This window comes from Solea senegalensis, linkage group LG18 (genome assembly GCF_019176455.1).
Source record: "Solea senegalensis isolate Sse05_10M linkage group LG18, IFAPA_SoseM_1, whole genome shotgun sequence".
NCBI classification, from domain to species: domain Eukaryota; kingdom Metazoa; phylum Chordata; class Actinopteri; order Pleuronectiformes; family Soleidae; genus Solea; species Solea senegalensis.
This window is the reverse complement of record NC_058041.1, coordinates 12707939-12723529: the sequence shown is the minus strand read 5'-3', so window position 1 is coordinate 12723529 and position 15591 is coordinate 12707939. Positions and strand designations below refer to the sequence as shown.

Sequence of the window (15591 nt, the reverse complement as noted above, 5' to 3'; positions counted from 1 at the left end):
ATTCCTGTGCCAGACTTTGGTCTTAATTCCATCTCAACTCGTAATTTCTGGGATTTGAATTTGACATGTCCATGTTCTGAAATGAACTGACAGTTTGAAGATGTGCAAAGATAAATCACATGATTTCAAAGCACCCGTGAGACAACACCAGTGGGGAATATGGACTACTTGCTGAGGATCTGCTTCAGTGTGTCTGTTTAAAAGAGCCGTACATGGTAAAAGTAAAGCTATATGGTGTACTGTATGCATTAGTGTATTTAGTGCTACCATTTTGGCCCTATATGGATATTTCCAGTAGAATAACGCATATTCCTCGCAGAGCTTTCATGTCCATGACCGTAAAGCTCCTCCTCTTTCCTACAAAATGATCCTTATCACATGGAATTTTGACCAAGCCTTATGGAATTCAAAACAGGAAAGGCAACAAGTGGGAAGAACAGTGTTCGGGCACTGTGACATAACAAGCCAACGACAGTAATTATCCGACTTCTGCTTCATATTAAGTGCTTCACATCAGAGGGAAGCTCTGTGTGAAGCTCACTGTTCCCACAAACAGATCCAGACTTCACCACTCCATCGAATGTACTGGGAGTGAAGGCAGGTCTAATATTAGTGGAGTCTACTTGAGTTTAAATGGGATTGTGTGGTTTAGAAAATGTCAGATGGGGCCCTCATGTGGTTGTGTCCACCTTACACTGCAAAAGTGATCAAAAAAAATCTTTCAAGTGGAATCAATGGCCGTAGAAGAGACGGTCAAATCCAGACCAGTGAAGTCAACTTCTGAGTCAAGTCCTCAGATAAACAGAGGAAACATTGTTTGGACACAGAGAGCTGTTACACACTCAGCTCCAGTCCGTTTTATCTCTTCAGGCAAATAGGAACAAGCAGATAATGGGAAACAGCAATTAGAAATAGGACAAACCCATGTCTTAACCTGAAACAGATTAACTGTTCTCTGGAAGGACCGTCAGATGTCTTTGTGTCCTTCTAATATTTCACAGATGTTTGGAGAAATAACTCTGTTTTGTTATCATTCGTCCCTCACATAAGAGTCAAAGAACCTGCTGTCATTCAGTGATTAATAAGGACAATGTAAAGATGATTTAATTAGTGCTCATGTCTGTCTCATTCAAAACTGAAATGCACTTAACAGTCCACAGTGTGTCTGTGCTGAATATCATGTGCTGCTTTCTTATGGCTTATACTTGAACATTCAGAGAAATTGTTATAAATGTGCACTGGTCCTTTATAATTAAACCAATAAATACGTTTAAAAAAAGGGAGGAAATTGCATTAGAAATAAGATGGTATTACTATACAACCTCCATATGAAAAGTTACTATTATATAACCATGTTGTTACTGTACTGTAGTATAAAATGTCACCCTAATAATTACTTATAGCTGAGGAGAGAAACAGAACCATTTTGAAGAAGTTATCTCACATTGCATTGTTATGAGTTCTTAAATATATACATCACACTGAGGCTTCACCTCAGTATCTAGATAATCCTATTTTACTGTAGTATGCACTTCTGTGATCTGTCTATTCAAATACTCAGGTAGGAACCGTCAATGTTTTTCTGAGATATAGAAATATAGAAACTGTTATCAGACTTTCTTTTCATTTGCAAAAAATGAACAGTGTGTGTTGCTCAGTCTGCCTCTGTTTACTCTGACTGAGGCTGACACTGTGGTCTGTTTTTACTTTCCTGCATCACGTCCTGACTGTGTCACTTTGCAGCATTAAGTGCTGGTTTGTTTTCTTCAATTCACTCTTCATGGTAAGTACTGCAAGTAATTTAATTCATGTTGAAGATTTACAACACTGAAATACTAGACAAATGGTTGCATTTGTCATAATTACTGGATTTGGATTGATTAAATGAATGGTTAAATCATCTTTTGTAAATCCAATGGTTGTGTCTTAAGTGCATGGAGCTCTGCTAGAACTGATTGAAAGTAACTTAATAAAGCATAATTTGAAAGAGAGATCATTACTTCTTTCAATCATTTCCGATGGTCTCAGTGGTTGGGCTGAATAAAGTAATAATGAGCCTCTTGGTCAAAGGAAACAGCAAGGTCATTGGGCTTTAATGTGCGAGAAGCAGATTTTAATTGGGAAAGTCACAGTTCCTAACAAGTGAGAGTGACAAATTAAATTTAGCAGATTTTTTGACCAGCACTTTTACTTGTTATCAAAATAGTGGTACTTTTACTTGAGTAGAATATTTCAGTAATCTTGCGACTTTAACTCGCATGATAAATCATTTTAGAGATTAAAATAACATGGGATGATCAAGTGTTTTTTTTTTTTTTTTTAATAAATGGTGAAACTAATCCTGATCATGTTGATTACATTTTGTCTGCTGGCTGCCATAATCCAGGTGAAGAGTGGTATCAATAGCAAAGCATGAAGGGTGATCCATGACTACAGCCGAGAGAACAAACTCGCCATCAACAGAATTCAGGAGGTGAAAAGCTTCATGTTTTGGTATTTGTGGGAGGAGCTTGTTTAATTAGGGGTACATGATGTTGAAAACATCAGGCCCCTCTAAAGCCCCTTGTGACATTTTTACACCATGAATAGACATGTTGACAAACACAGATACAGATGCAGTCATCGTGTATCCCTTATGTAAACCGTGTTACAGTTCAGCTGCTGTGGTGCAGACAGCTACACTGACTGGTCCAGGAGTATGGGCTGAAAAAAACACAGTGGCCTACCAGATTCCTGCTGTATGGTGAAGGATGAGGGTTGTGGACAGGACAAGACAAAAATACACACTAAGGTCTGCTGGGAAATCTCTTTTCAACTTCACTTAGCTTCTGTGAACAAATGATTTATATTACCTGTGCTCCTCCTCCTCCTCAGGGTTGTATCTGGGCCATCGAGCTGTTTCTGTTGAGGAACATAGTGTGGGTTGGTGCTGTCTGCATTAGTCTAGGACTCACAGAGGTAAACACACAGTAGTTCAGTACACAGTTGAAAATATCACATTTAAACAAAGTACATGTATACAATCTCTCACAAATGTTAATTTAATCAGTGGTAATCCAGACCTTTCAAAATATAGTACAACATGAATGACAATGAAGCCTGTCTCATTCTGTCTGCCGCAGGTAGTGAAATACAGAATTAATTAGAATTTGCTGTGAGGGGGAAAAAGAAGTTTAAAGAACCTTTTGACCAGTGTTGAAGTTCATCTGCTGCCAGTAGCTTATACAAGCTTACCTTCCTGTTCCAAGTGTTTGGAGTGTTGGTCAGTGTGTGCTTGTGTGTGGACATAAAACGGCAAAACTATCAAACCCTCTGATGGGCTGTGCAGAGTCACCTTCTCAAATCAGTGGCAACTTTTTAGCTAATTTTATTATAAAATATGACACTGAAAACACCTGCTGTAAAGTAATAGTGCACATATTGTTGATTATGTTCATTGTGAGGTACATTCTGACTGTCATTTCAATGTATTTAAATTCTCTGCCAGATCTACACATCTACTAAATACTTGCCACTACCAAAAACTAATAGTTTAGTTTTCTGAACAATTTTAACACCAAGCATATGATTCATATGATTATGTTCAGATTACCAGACGGCAGTGATATAATTATTCCAGGGTTGTGTGGACACAGAAATCCACCCACCATGGATGTGGTCCTAGAACTTATATATATCTGACATGCGACCATGCAGAGTATGTGGATATTTAACAATGTGACTGCTAATGTTAACGTGGCCTATGATGTTCAGTACCTACCAATTAGAAGACAGATGTCTCTGGGGGTTTTCTTTCTTGAAAATGTTTTAAGTATCCTACTACTACTAATACTACTACTAGTTGTTTTGTGTTTAACAAAATACTGAACTACGTTTCCCAGATACAGGAAGTGTGTCCGACCTTAAAATTGGTCCGGCTTTAGCAAACCGGGAACCAGCACATAACGTAGCACGCGTGCGCCATGAAAGGCGAAGAGTGACTGAAAAGCAGAGTTTTATGAGCATTTTGTCAACACAGAAAGCAACAGGTAAAGTCTCGGGCTTATTTTTGATAGTGCACTTGGTAATGTCTGACTAAGTATACCATGTAAACGGCTGTGTTTATTGTGTTTAGTGTTAGCATTTAGCCAAAGCGCTGTTTAATCAGATGAGCAGGTACTAACTTAAACCAAAGGTCTTAGTTTAAAATAAAAAAAAGGTTGAGGTTATACTGTTTAACTGGTGCTAACACTGTTGGAAGTAAAACAAGTGTTAATGTAATGGTTAATGTAAAAATGTGCTTATACATATGTAAGTTCTTTCAGATGTGCCAATTATGTGAAGTGATTTTTAAGTTCACATCAGTAAATTGTTTCATACAGCATGTCGGAGGCCTTAACAGAGCGAATAAAGGAGCTGGAGGCAGAGGTGGATAAGCTCAGGTCTCAACTGGGGGAGAGAAATGGAGCTGGAGAGGACATGGAGCTGACACCACATTCTAATGAAATCACAGACTGCAAGCCTGACTGTACAAGCAGCAGCAAAAAGAAGGGTAAGAAAGGGAACAAGGACCGTCCTCTTGACTTCTCAGTGCACCCCAGGCGCCATGTGGCTCTGCGACTGGCGTACATGGGCTGGGCCTACCAGGGTTTTGCAGTTCAGGAGAATACAGAGAACACGGTTGAGGCCAGACTGTTTGAGGCTTTGTTGAAAACTCGGCTCATCCAGGACCGACAGAGCTCCAATTATCATCGGTGTGGTCGCACCGATAAAGGAGTCAGTGCCTTTTCCCAAGTAAGTTCACTAAAAGGAAGAAAAAGATTGTGCTGCATAGATAACATATTAATTTTCGCTGAAATGTTCTCTTTTCCCCAGGTCATCAGTATCGATCTGCGGTCCACACAGTTTTGTGGAGGAGTGGGTGTGACACTCCCCGAAAACATTGATGTAAGCACCAAAAATAAAGCTGATATCTCTGAGTTTCCATACGTGAAGATGCTGAACAGAGTCCTACCCCAGGATATTAGGATCTTGGACTGGGCACCAGTAGCACAGGATTTCAGTGCACGCTTTGACTGTCAGTCACGCACATACCGGTACTACTTCCCTCGCGGATCTTTGGATGTCACCCTGATGGCAGATGCTGCAAAAAGGTGGGTGAAGACATACAATTTGCAAAACACAGATGTCACTCGTTAAAGTTACATCTCCGATTATGAAACCCTCTTGGTGTTTAACAGATACGAGGGTACGCACGACTTTCGCAACCTCTGCAAAATGGATGTGGGCAATGGAGTCCTGCAGTTTCAGAGAACCATCTTGTCAGCATCAGTGAAGGCTGCACAGCCTCAGCAGGACGCCAACACGGATCAATATGACCTCTTCATATTTGAGATCAAAGGATTAGCCTTCCTTTACCACCAGGTATTGCAAAATAAAAACTAATTGTATTTGTGGTTTTCACAGCTCAGAAATGTTTGCGATTCATCTGTACTCTTTTGAGAAGCCAATTTTCTTTAATACTTTTATGACTGACCTATGCCATATTTGTTGTGCATAACACCACAGGTACGATGCATGATGGCCTTGCTTCTCCTGATAGGGCAAAAACTAGAAGCCCCAGAGATAATTGATCAGCTGCTGGATGTTCAGAATAACCCAAGGAAGCCCCAGTACAGGTAATTTAAATACCACTTCTAGGAAATATTGATGTCGATGCAATCAATAACATTTTCTTTCTTGTTGCTAGCATGGCAGTGGACTATCCTCTCATTCTGCATGACTGCCACTTTGATGGTTTGAGCTGGAAACAGGAGACCGAAGAGGTGAACCACATTCTGGCTGCTCTGCAGCAGCACTGGACACAGACTGCAGTAAAGACCCACATTCTACATGGGATGATCAAGGCTTTGGAGGCGAAAGGTGAGAGTGAGATTAGTGATCAGTGATATCACCACTGAATTATAATAACCTCAAAATCTGCGTAAACTAGGGCTGAATGTAACAATGTAATTAACAAATTGTAAAAGCTGCAATTTAGGATAAATGTTATACAGCATGGTTACAGTACGTATACACTGGTTAATATCATTATGGTACCACATGTGGTAATCCTCCTACCTTTTCAGTCCATTTCTCAGTGTGTGAAATGTAAGTCTCACTAAAAAGATTATATCACAATAATCTTGTAATAATTGTCCAAAAAATTGCAATATTTTCCAGATATCATTCATTTGAGTGTAATCCGTTTCATCCCAAAGTGCAACACGCAGCAAACACGTTTGTTTGTGGGAAACATTTCTGAGTGTAAAGGACAGGGGTTGTCATGACAACACCCTCAAAGCATCATGATAAATAATTATGATTATGAATTATTTTTCAGCACCATGATATGGCAGATCATTGTAAATGCTTATATTCATGCTTTTTTTTAAGTGTATATAAATAAATATTACAGCTGCAACAATTATACACTCAATCGATTACTAAATGTATCGTCAAATATGAAAATAATCAAACACAATTTAAATTAGTTTTATATTAGTGTGTTTGAGTAACAACACCAAATATAATATATAAATATAAAATAATCAGACAGTTGATGGGAAGTAAAAGTTTGCAACCTTCTATCTTCCCACTCTTGTAGCTTTCCCTCCTTGAGCATTCTAATATTTCTTGCTTAGACTTGAACCATCATGCAAATCTGTCACTTGAATAACTTTACATATGTTTATTCACAATCATGTTTCTTTCCCACTTCTCTGTATCCACAGGTGCAGCACCCTCTAACCATTGCTGGCTGGTAGAAGGCAGCAGGTGCAAGAGCTACAAACCGTTGCTGGAGCGTCCGGTCTGCGAGAGTCTTGAGTCCAGGATCGAGCATTTTGTTAAAAGAGGCAGACTGGAGCGAGAGGAAGGGCAGAACGGAGGTGAAACAATCCACAGAGGAAAAAGGTCCAAACATTCACACAGTGGTTCCATCCTTCCTGAAACCTCGTCATGAAAGCAAAATACAGATCAAAAAGGAGAAGACTGATATTTCCATGTTGGATAATAGACTTGTAAAAGTTATTTTTATAGTAATTTCTGTTCAAGAAAAAAACATTGTATTTACATTTTACTTCAGGACACAAAACGGTGTGTTTATTTTATTTTTTTTCCATGAAACTGTCATGTCTATAAATTTAATGCAAATATTTCTTTTGCTGAATAAAGAGACGTTTTTTTTCTGAGCGGAACTAAGATCAAAAATAGTCAGGGAGGTAGGAAGATTTTTGAGGGGACACTTACAGAGCTAAGATGCTAGGGCGTAAGTAGGTACAATTTAAAGAGTTGTAGAAACCGTTTCCACTGATACGACCGTGACGAATACTTAATTATCTGCCTGCACGTTTGTTTAAACGACCACAAAATGGCTGCAATTTCGTCTCTTAAAGTGTTTCTGGTCGTTTCAACGTGATTGACACTAGTGCTAACGTTAGCTTGTTAGCAATCCTGGTTGTTTACTGCAGCAGTCCAACTACTGTGACTCCACTCGGATTTTTCCCTGCATGTTCACCACGCTCATATAAGGAGGCTCTCACGTCTACAAGGTTTGTTTGTTTGTGCTTTGTTTGTCTGGATCCCATGTGTGTTGCCAACAGTGTAATGCACGTAACCTGTCATTCATCCAAACAAAATGGACAGCTTATTTATAAAAACACATTTCTGCACATGAAAGCCAACATCAGACCAACACCTCGTTCATTTCATCTTAATTTATATACATTTTATCTTAAACGCACTAAATTACAAATACACATAACTAATGGGGATAATGGCTCATAAAACCGACATAACATTTTTCAAAATCAGCAATTATGTAAACTAGATATTTATCTACTACATTTCTTGTATAAACAGTTATGAATTTATAAAAGCTACCAATGCTCAATAAGTGTCATAATATACTGGATTAGGGCCGCAGTGGTTATTTGATTAATTGATTAATTAATGACTAAATTAACTGTCAACTATTTTGATAATCGTGTTTTAATCATTAACACAAGCTTTCTGATTTTTCATCTTAAATGTGAATATTTTCTGGTTCATTGCTCCATTTGACAAAGAAATCATTAAAAATGAAAGTGTTTGTTTTGAGACAAAACGAGAAACAGCATTACAAGGTTTGGGAAACACTAATCAGCATTTTTCAACATTTTCTGACCAAACGGACCAAATGAATACTACAGTAAATAAGTTAATAATAAACCTACTGACTCTGTATTTTTATCAGACATGTTTTAATACCTTTAATACATAAACGGAACATAAAATATATGGTAGATACATTTGGCCTAAGAGTATAATGTGGCCTAATATAGCTGCCTTATTCTGAACGACATGTAGCTTTTTCAAGTTTGTTTTATTGGACCAAATCACAGCACAATCACCTTGCTGTGATAATACCAGTACTTGCAGTTTAGTTGTATAATTAGGCATAGATTTTTGACAGTGTTTTGTGGCGGCACCCCTTCTGCCTGTTTTCAATACCAACTGATTAATTTGGCTGCTCCCATTCAATTTAATGCCAACAGTGATTCGTAATAATTTCTGTTTCCCTGCTCATTTGCTATGTTCCTGGAGGTGAAGACAATCAATGAATAAATAAAACAGCATGGATGCATTTTACTGCAGCAATAAAAACTTGAAACTTGAGTTGATTCTGGTGTTTAAAGGCTGTCAGACTGTCAGGGTTCATTCATGTTGGCCTCAGGTAAGAATTACTTGACAGGTGACTCTAGTCAGACCAGTTTGGCTCCCATGTCCTACAGTTGGCCAAGAAACACAAGTGTAGTTCAAAACTTCCACAGCAGAGGGCGTTTTGCTAAACCAGTACAGTACACACTGTACTTCACATACCCAACTAGAAATATACTAAGTGGCTATATTGGTATCATTTACCAATGTTAGTTAAGATTGTATGTATGTATTTGTCATGGAAATTCAACTTTTCATTACATTAATTACATTTATCTGCTGACTGGCCAGCTACTAATGGATTCAAATTATGAATACACATGGCAGTCAACAAACAAATAAGGGTGCTTAACTGTTTTCAAAATAAGTATACCGAGTATTACAAAGCCCCGTATGTATCAGCTGAAACATTTAAGTGACTCATCAACAAGTAATACTTAATAATATATTTTACAGCTAACTCATTTGTTCTTAATTCATTTTAGGTGAGGGGTTTTTACAATTTAACCAAGTTTTTAGAAACTCAAGTACTCAAGTAAAGTAAGTGGTTGAATAATTAAAATGTGTTGATGAAGGGATAGACGTGGGAGGTCTTTTACAAACCGCTCAAAAAGTAGCTCTTTTTGTGATCTGAGTGAGTAGCATCTCAGGCAGGGAAAAGCAATTATTATTATTCCACAATAGAATGTGAATAAAGGTGTGATCTTTGATATGTGTGCTGAGTTCTCGGAAAGAGAAGTTTAAGAAAGTATCTAGTAAGGTGGAAATGTGCTGGATGTGAGGACAAGGAATCTTGTGAGGACAAGGATCTTAATATTATTCTTAATATTATTATGAATAATAATAATAATAATACGTTATACTTATATAGCACTTTTTTGGACACTCAAAGAAGCTTAAGAAAGAGTCTTAGATAAGTTTGTGTCAGAAGCAGGTATGAGGTTCCTGGGGCTGAAGAACCATGACCCACAGGAACCACATGAGTGCATGAAATCAAGTCAGGCAGGAGGTCCCTCTGTCAGGAGGGATGAGGTGGAGGTAGGTGACAAATTATAACCATGCCGTTAAGGTAGTTTGGGGATTTTTTTCATGCAACTGGACCATATGGGAGAATATGAAATGATGCAACTTTTAAAGAAGAACTCCCTTGAAGGACTTTGAACTGTGCTCTACTTTTTGAAGGACTGTGTTGAAGAACTTTAGATTAAGACCTTCGAACAGTGATAAACAACCTGGAACTGTGGAGGGCAGCATACACCTCTCAATGTGTAGCCTGCTGGAAGTTATTAGGAAAATGAAGAATATCTAAGGACTTTCATCATGCTGCTCACACTTTGATGTCATTGTTGATGTAAGCTTTGCTTGAATGAAAGTCATCATGTTCAATTATCCGATGTTATTCTCTGTGGTTATTTCAACTTGTAAGAGTTGGGTTTCTTTCTTTTCTTTTGTGTAGTTTGTTTAGGTTTTTTTTGCTGTCATTTACTAATTTGCTCTGTTTTAACCGACTGTCTCAATGCATATTTTTGGTTTTGGTTATTTCTGTGTAAATTTACCATCAAGAGCGTTAGTAACACTAATATTTATTTATCGTCTCCATCCTTTCCTCATAGATGTTCCTGGTGGGGCTGACAGGAGGCATTTCCTCAGGGAAAAGCACAGTGTCTTCGATGCTGCGGGAGCTTGGGTGCCCAGTTATAGATGCCGATGTTGTTGCGAGGAAAGGTTGGTGAACATCTTTTCTCCTGCAAACTGTTCACATGTACCTGCTGAATACTAATTCAGTTAAAATACCAATCAACATTGTCAGCCTCCTCTGGTAAACCATGGTTTGAAGATTGTGATTCATCAAAAGGTCCAAACTGTGCTTGGCCTAACAATAAGATTTACTGTCATTGTTATTATAATTATTCAAACATTCCAGTTCAATTCTGAAATGAACATGAGGAGGTTAGGCCTGTAGGAGGCTGATTAAATCCTTCAAGACTGTGCATGAATCACAAAGTTCCGTCTCTGCTGACTGCAGGCACAATGTTTTACTTAAGTCCTGAGGAATAAAAGGTCACAGTCGAAGTAGGTGATGAGTGCACAGCTACACGTAGGAGAAAATATAAATGAATAGTTCATATTTTAATTACACATACAGGTGCTTAATGAGTCTGTTCATTTTTTTTTTAAATATATCCATCTTTTTCCCTCCGATATTTAATTTATTGGTTTGCCTTTTTTTTTTTTACACCTTATAGTAAGTAATAGCGTTTGCTTATTACTTCTTGTGCTGCATCAATCATTTAAAAGTGTCAAGTCAATTTGTTAATTAAAATAATTCCGTGATGATTCCTAACAGTTGTGGAGCCACATACTCCTGCCTACACTCGCATCGTCTACCACTTTGGGCCCGACATCCTACTAGAGAACGGGGAGATCGACAGGCAGAAGCTCGGTCAGCTCATCTTTACCAATGAGGAGAAGAGGAAGCTGCTCAATTCCATCACCCACCCGGAGATCCACAAAGCAATGCTCAAACAGATCCTGTTCTTCTTTCTCAGAGGTGAGGGAGAAAACTGAGCCGCGTGGGTTTTGCAGGGGAAGGACGGGTACTAGTGCTACACCCTCACCGCTCCATTTGTGTTTAAAAACACAAGCTCTTCCCCAGATACACCTACCATTCACTATATGGTCGTAAACGAATAAAAGAAGTATTTAAAAACAATACATAATAAAAATAAGAAAATAAGCTAAAACACACATAAGAAACGACTCACTCTGGGTTTAAAGCCAATGAAAATAATTGTGTTTTTCAATGAGATTTAAAAACAAGAAGTGTGGGGGCTTGCCTAAGCTTCAGCCTTGAGGGAACATAAGGCTGGAGCAGATCACAAAGATAGGGAGGGGCAAGATTAGGAGGCATTTAAAGGCAAATAAAATCATTTTAAAATCAATCCGGTAACGCACAGGGAGCTGGTTTTTAACATTGTTGTTCCTCATTAGAAGCCATTTGTGAAACTGCAGAGGAGAAAATTAGATTCCTGTTCACACGAGCATGGCCAGTGCACCTGAATAGTCAAGTAATATACAGTATGGTTTCGGGTATATTACGCAGATGGCTGCTAACACAAAGAAGTGCACCTGAAAAGTTTTGAAAAGCATTTCTGTTCATGAAGAACAAAAGGAGGCATAATTGTAACATGGTTAATGGTCTAGATTAGATTAGATTAGATTAGATTGTACTTTATTGATCCCACAACAGGGAAATTCACTTGTGCAGTAGCATACATGTTACAAAAAGGTTACATAAAGAAACAAATAATAAAATAAAATAAAATATGCAATTTACATCAATGAACACTATGTATTTAGATGTGTAGAGGTAACTAAATACTGTAAAAGAAAATATGGATTATATTTACAAAAGATAAAGTAAATTTAGGTTGAAAGTAAATTATATACTCTTGTCTTTGGAGATAGTTTGGTCTGTTTGCTTTGTGATAATTTTATTTTCTCCTTCCCTTTCTTCCCCTTTCTTTGCCCTGGCTTGATTCATTCTGTCTCAGTGTATTTGATTATGTACATTGTAATGTGTATCACGTCTCCTCTTCTTTGTTTGGTGTAGCGTTACAGTGGCACTACATGTGTGCTCCAGTGTTTTGAGTTGTTTCATTTCAATAGAAACCTTTCCTGGATCTATGCCGTGTGCACAGGAAACTTTTTCAGAAAACGACAACATCCTTATCCGTTTCCGTGTGGATATAGCCTTAATTCTGTGACTGATATTCACACAGAGTAAATGTGTTGACACCAATTCTGTCTTATAAGGCTTCTCCTCCTCTTCTCTTCTCTATAGGATATCGCTACGTAGTGCTGGATGTGCCTCTTCTCTTTGAAACCAGACGTCTCACTCAGTTTCTAAATCACACTGTAGTGGTTTACTGGTAAGAGCGCCACTCCTTTATCACCACTCCTTCCATCAGGCTTGTAAACATCTTTGTTTACTCATTAAAAAAAGTGGCAAATAATGGTTACCTGCCTCCAGTGCAGCACTCTCAGCACTCTCATTAGCATGACTCACTGGATTTTTTAACAAGGCGCTGCAGAAATACCCTCTATTGTCTGTTCCTTTCCAGTGACCCTGCCACTCAGCTATCACGCCTGATGCAGAGGGACGGTCTGACCCAGGAGCAGGCCGAGCAGCGCGTGGCTGCACAGATGCCGCTCAATGAAAAGCGCGGCTTGGCCAATCATGTTATCGAGAATTCAGGCAGCCGGGAGGACACCCACCGACAGGTCCTGCGGCTGCACACAAAGCTGGAGGACTCCATGGACTTCCTGTTAGTGCGGGTCATGGCTATTGCTGCCACCGCTGGTCTGAGTGGGGTACTGCTCTATGCAGCTAAGATCCTTTTGTCCTAACAGATGAAAGATGTGAAAGGGTTTGATTCAATCCGTGAGAGAAGACGAGGGTGTGAATGGAAGCAGGCAGGTCAGAAGCAACAATGCAAACTACTGTGAGATTAGTTTCCTAGCGCTCACCACTGCAGTCTGCCGTTGGTGTTTGACACAAACTCACTTTTGTTTTTGTGTGAAGGGTTTCTATGTGCAATTTCTTTGGGTTTTACTGTGAGACACTAAAATATGAACTGTAGAGGCTCAGTCACTGTAAAAGCTCAGCTGTAAGAGAGAGGCTCTCAATATTGATGCAAGATTGGAGCGAAAACCGGTGAATTTAATGCAGCCCTTATTAACTAATATATGTATCGCCATTAACATGTAATAGACTGTAGAATCTATGAGGCTTTGTTTTACTCTGTATGGCATTACTTATATTCAACATAATGGGTGATTGCATAGATTTAAGTAAAGGAAAATGGCCACAGAGGAAAAAAGGAACAAATAAAGGCTATTATTCACTTATCTTTATTTACTTTGCACCAACTCTCACTTTATTTTGGACGACAGGAGGACACTGTTATCTCAGACACTGATTCATTTAAATTGCAATGTAATGATTGTATGTTAGTGACCTCTATAATGAAGATACACTGTATAATTGAATGTGTTTGACAATCCATTTTTGATGGGAACTGTATGAATTGACACAAATGAACAGACTCACTCACTGTATTTTCTTACGCTTGAATCTGTCTTCTGTGAATGTACTACAACTGTGATGTTTTTCTTTTTTTGTCCTCGGTGAACACTCACCTGTAACATTTCTAATGTTAGCTGCTGAACATAAATATAAAACAATGATCCATCACAATGTTTTAAAGGAAACAACAGTTACATTATTTCATTTCTTGTCGTCACCGAAAGACGTTCTACTTGTTTCACGTTTCTAAACCTTTTAATTCTGGATTAAATCAAAGATAATCTAGAGCACTGGGTGCAACACTATCTTGGTTTTATTCAACCATTTTGTAACAAATTAAAATGGTTCAGTCCTGTAAAACTTTTATTTATTTTTTATCAATTGTTACCCTATGCCTTCTACTTCAATGGACTTCAATTATTCTTTATTTTAATTTTTGCAGTTTATTCTGTAATAACAAGGCAATGCAATTAAAAATAAATTATGCACTGCATCTTAAAAATGAAACCCTCAAAAACAGTTAGTCATTTTAATGAGTTCATTGTGTTACTGATTTCCCACAGCATGAGTGTAAAGGTTTCGACACAAGCGCTGCAGCTTTTTAATATTCAGAGACTGTTGATTATCCATCACAGTAGAGGAAACAGATATCATTTGTAGAGCTGATATTTTTTCCATGTACAAAGAGATCACATTCTCATATATGTGTGTATATATATATGTATATATATATATATATATGTATATATCTATATATATATATATGTATACATATAGTATTAGGGCCAAACTAAAGAGAAAAAAATATTTAAGCTTTTGAGAATAAAGTCGTAATATTATGCGATTCTTTTTTTATCATTATCTAACGTATTACTATTAAATATCAACAGAACACAGACGTAACCAGCAATAGTCGGTGATGCTGTCGAACCACTACCAGCCATTTCCTCCTCCAGTCCACAAAAGAGATGATTTTCTCCAGCTCTGTGTGATTCAGACTCAGTGTCTTTCACAGCCATTTCAAAGTTCTGACACTAAAGATAATGTGGACCTGATGTGACAAAAATATTTTATTTATTTGTGAAGCCCCAATCAAAGTGCAACTTTGCGAGCTGATCATCTGAGATGTTGCTTGAATAATATCTACCACTTTACTCTCATAATATCATGACTTTATTCCCAAAAGATTTTAATTTTGTCGTCAGAAATGGTGCATGTGCAAATACAAGTTCATTATTTTTTTGTCGGTTGGTTAGTTCTTCCAGTTCGTGTCACGTAAATAATGAATTTAAACCAAGGACATGTGACTCTGACTGAAAGTTGTTAGTGACAGGACAACAGGAGAAGAAGATAATGAACTGGTATCAGTGGTGAATGGTGACGTCCTTGCCCTGGCATGAAAACTGCAGCCCACAGGCACGCTGCTGGATGACATCACCCTGGCACCGAGGGCCCCACGAGGCTGTGTGGCTCACTCGGCTCCTGCATCTGAAGCCCCCACTGGTCCGCTCTTTGTTTTTATCAAGCCTCTGTGGAATTAATGCAAAGTGACTGGGGCTGTAGTGGGCGGAGGGGCAAGTGGATCAGAGGCTGCATGGCCACACATTTGTATACATATGTAACACAAAATCACAGTCACAATCTTTCACTCTGTCCATACAGTGTAATCAGTCACATAATTCATGCTGGGGAATATTTCTTTTGTCCTGGGGACCGATCTCTGCGGGGATCCAGGGGATAACTGGTTCCCTGGCCAGCCGACTGTTCAGCAGCGATTTCTAAAA

The 15591-nt window shown here is 38.4% G+C and overlaps 2 protein-coding genes across 2 annotated transcripts; both read left to right on the top strand.

The window, feature by feature from the left end:
• The first annotated feature begins 3923 nt into the window (after positions 1–3923).
• On the top strand, positions 3924–7177 carry pus3 (pseudouridylate synthase 3). The gene is made up of 7 exons (XM_044014446.1): positions 3924–4028; positions 4362–4773; positions 4855–5132; positions 5220–5403; positions 5548–5657; positions 5729–5901; positions 6753–7177. The coding sequence occupies exons 2-7, from the start codon at positions 4363–4365 to the stop codon at positions 6980–6982; spliced, it is 1386 nt and encodes a 461-aa protein (XP_043870381.1). The 5' UTR covers positions 3924–4028; position 4362; the 3' UTR covers positions 6983–7177.
• A 52-nt stretch (positions 7178–7229) lies between these two features.
• On the top strand, positions 7230–14314 carry dcakd (dephospho-CoA kinase domain containing). Its single transcript, XM_044014448.1, has 5 exons — positions 7230–7571; positions 10332–10443; positions 11066–11269; positions 12563–12650; positions 12843–14314. The coding sequence occupies exons 2-5, from the start codon at positions 10332–10334 to the stop codon at positions 13126–13128; spliced, it is 690 nt and encodes a 229-aa protein (XP_043870383.1). The 5' UTR covers positions 7230–7571; the 3' UTR covers positions 13129–14314.
• The last annotated feature ends 1277 nt before the right edge of the window (positions 14315–15591 follow it).

Coding starts and splice junctions, on each gene's coding strand:
- pus3 (XM_044014446.1), top strand. CDS start 4,363: ATGTCGGAGGCCTTAACAGAGCGAATAAAGGAGCTGGAGGCAGAGGTG. Junction 4,774..4,854: donor GAGTCAGTGCCTTTTCCCAA/GTAAGTTCACTA, acceptor TCTTTTCCCCAG/GTCATCAGTATCGATCTGCG. Junction 5,658..5,728: donor CCAAGGAAGCCCCAGTACAG/GTAATTTAAATA, acceptor TCTTGTTGCTAG/CATGGCAGTGGACTATCCTC.
- dcakd (XM_044014448.1), top strand. CDS start 10,332: ATGTTCCTGGTGGGGCTGACAGGAGGCATTTCCTCAGGGAAAAGCACA. Junction 10,444..11,065: donor CGATGTTGTTGCGAGGAAAG/GTTGGTGAACAT, acceptor GATTCCTAACAG/TTGTGGAGCCACATACTCCT. Junction 12,651..12,842: donor CACACTGTAGTGGTTTACTG/GTAAGAGCGCCA, acceptor GTTCCTTTCCAG/TGACCCTGCCACTCAGCTAT.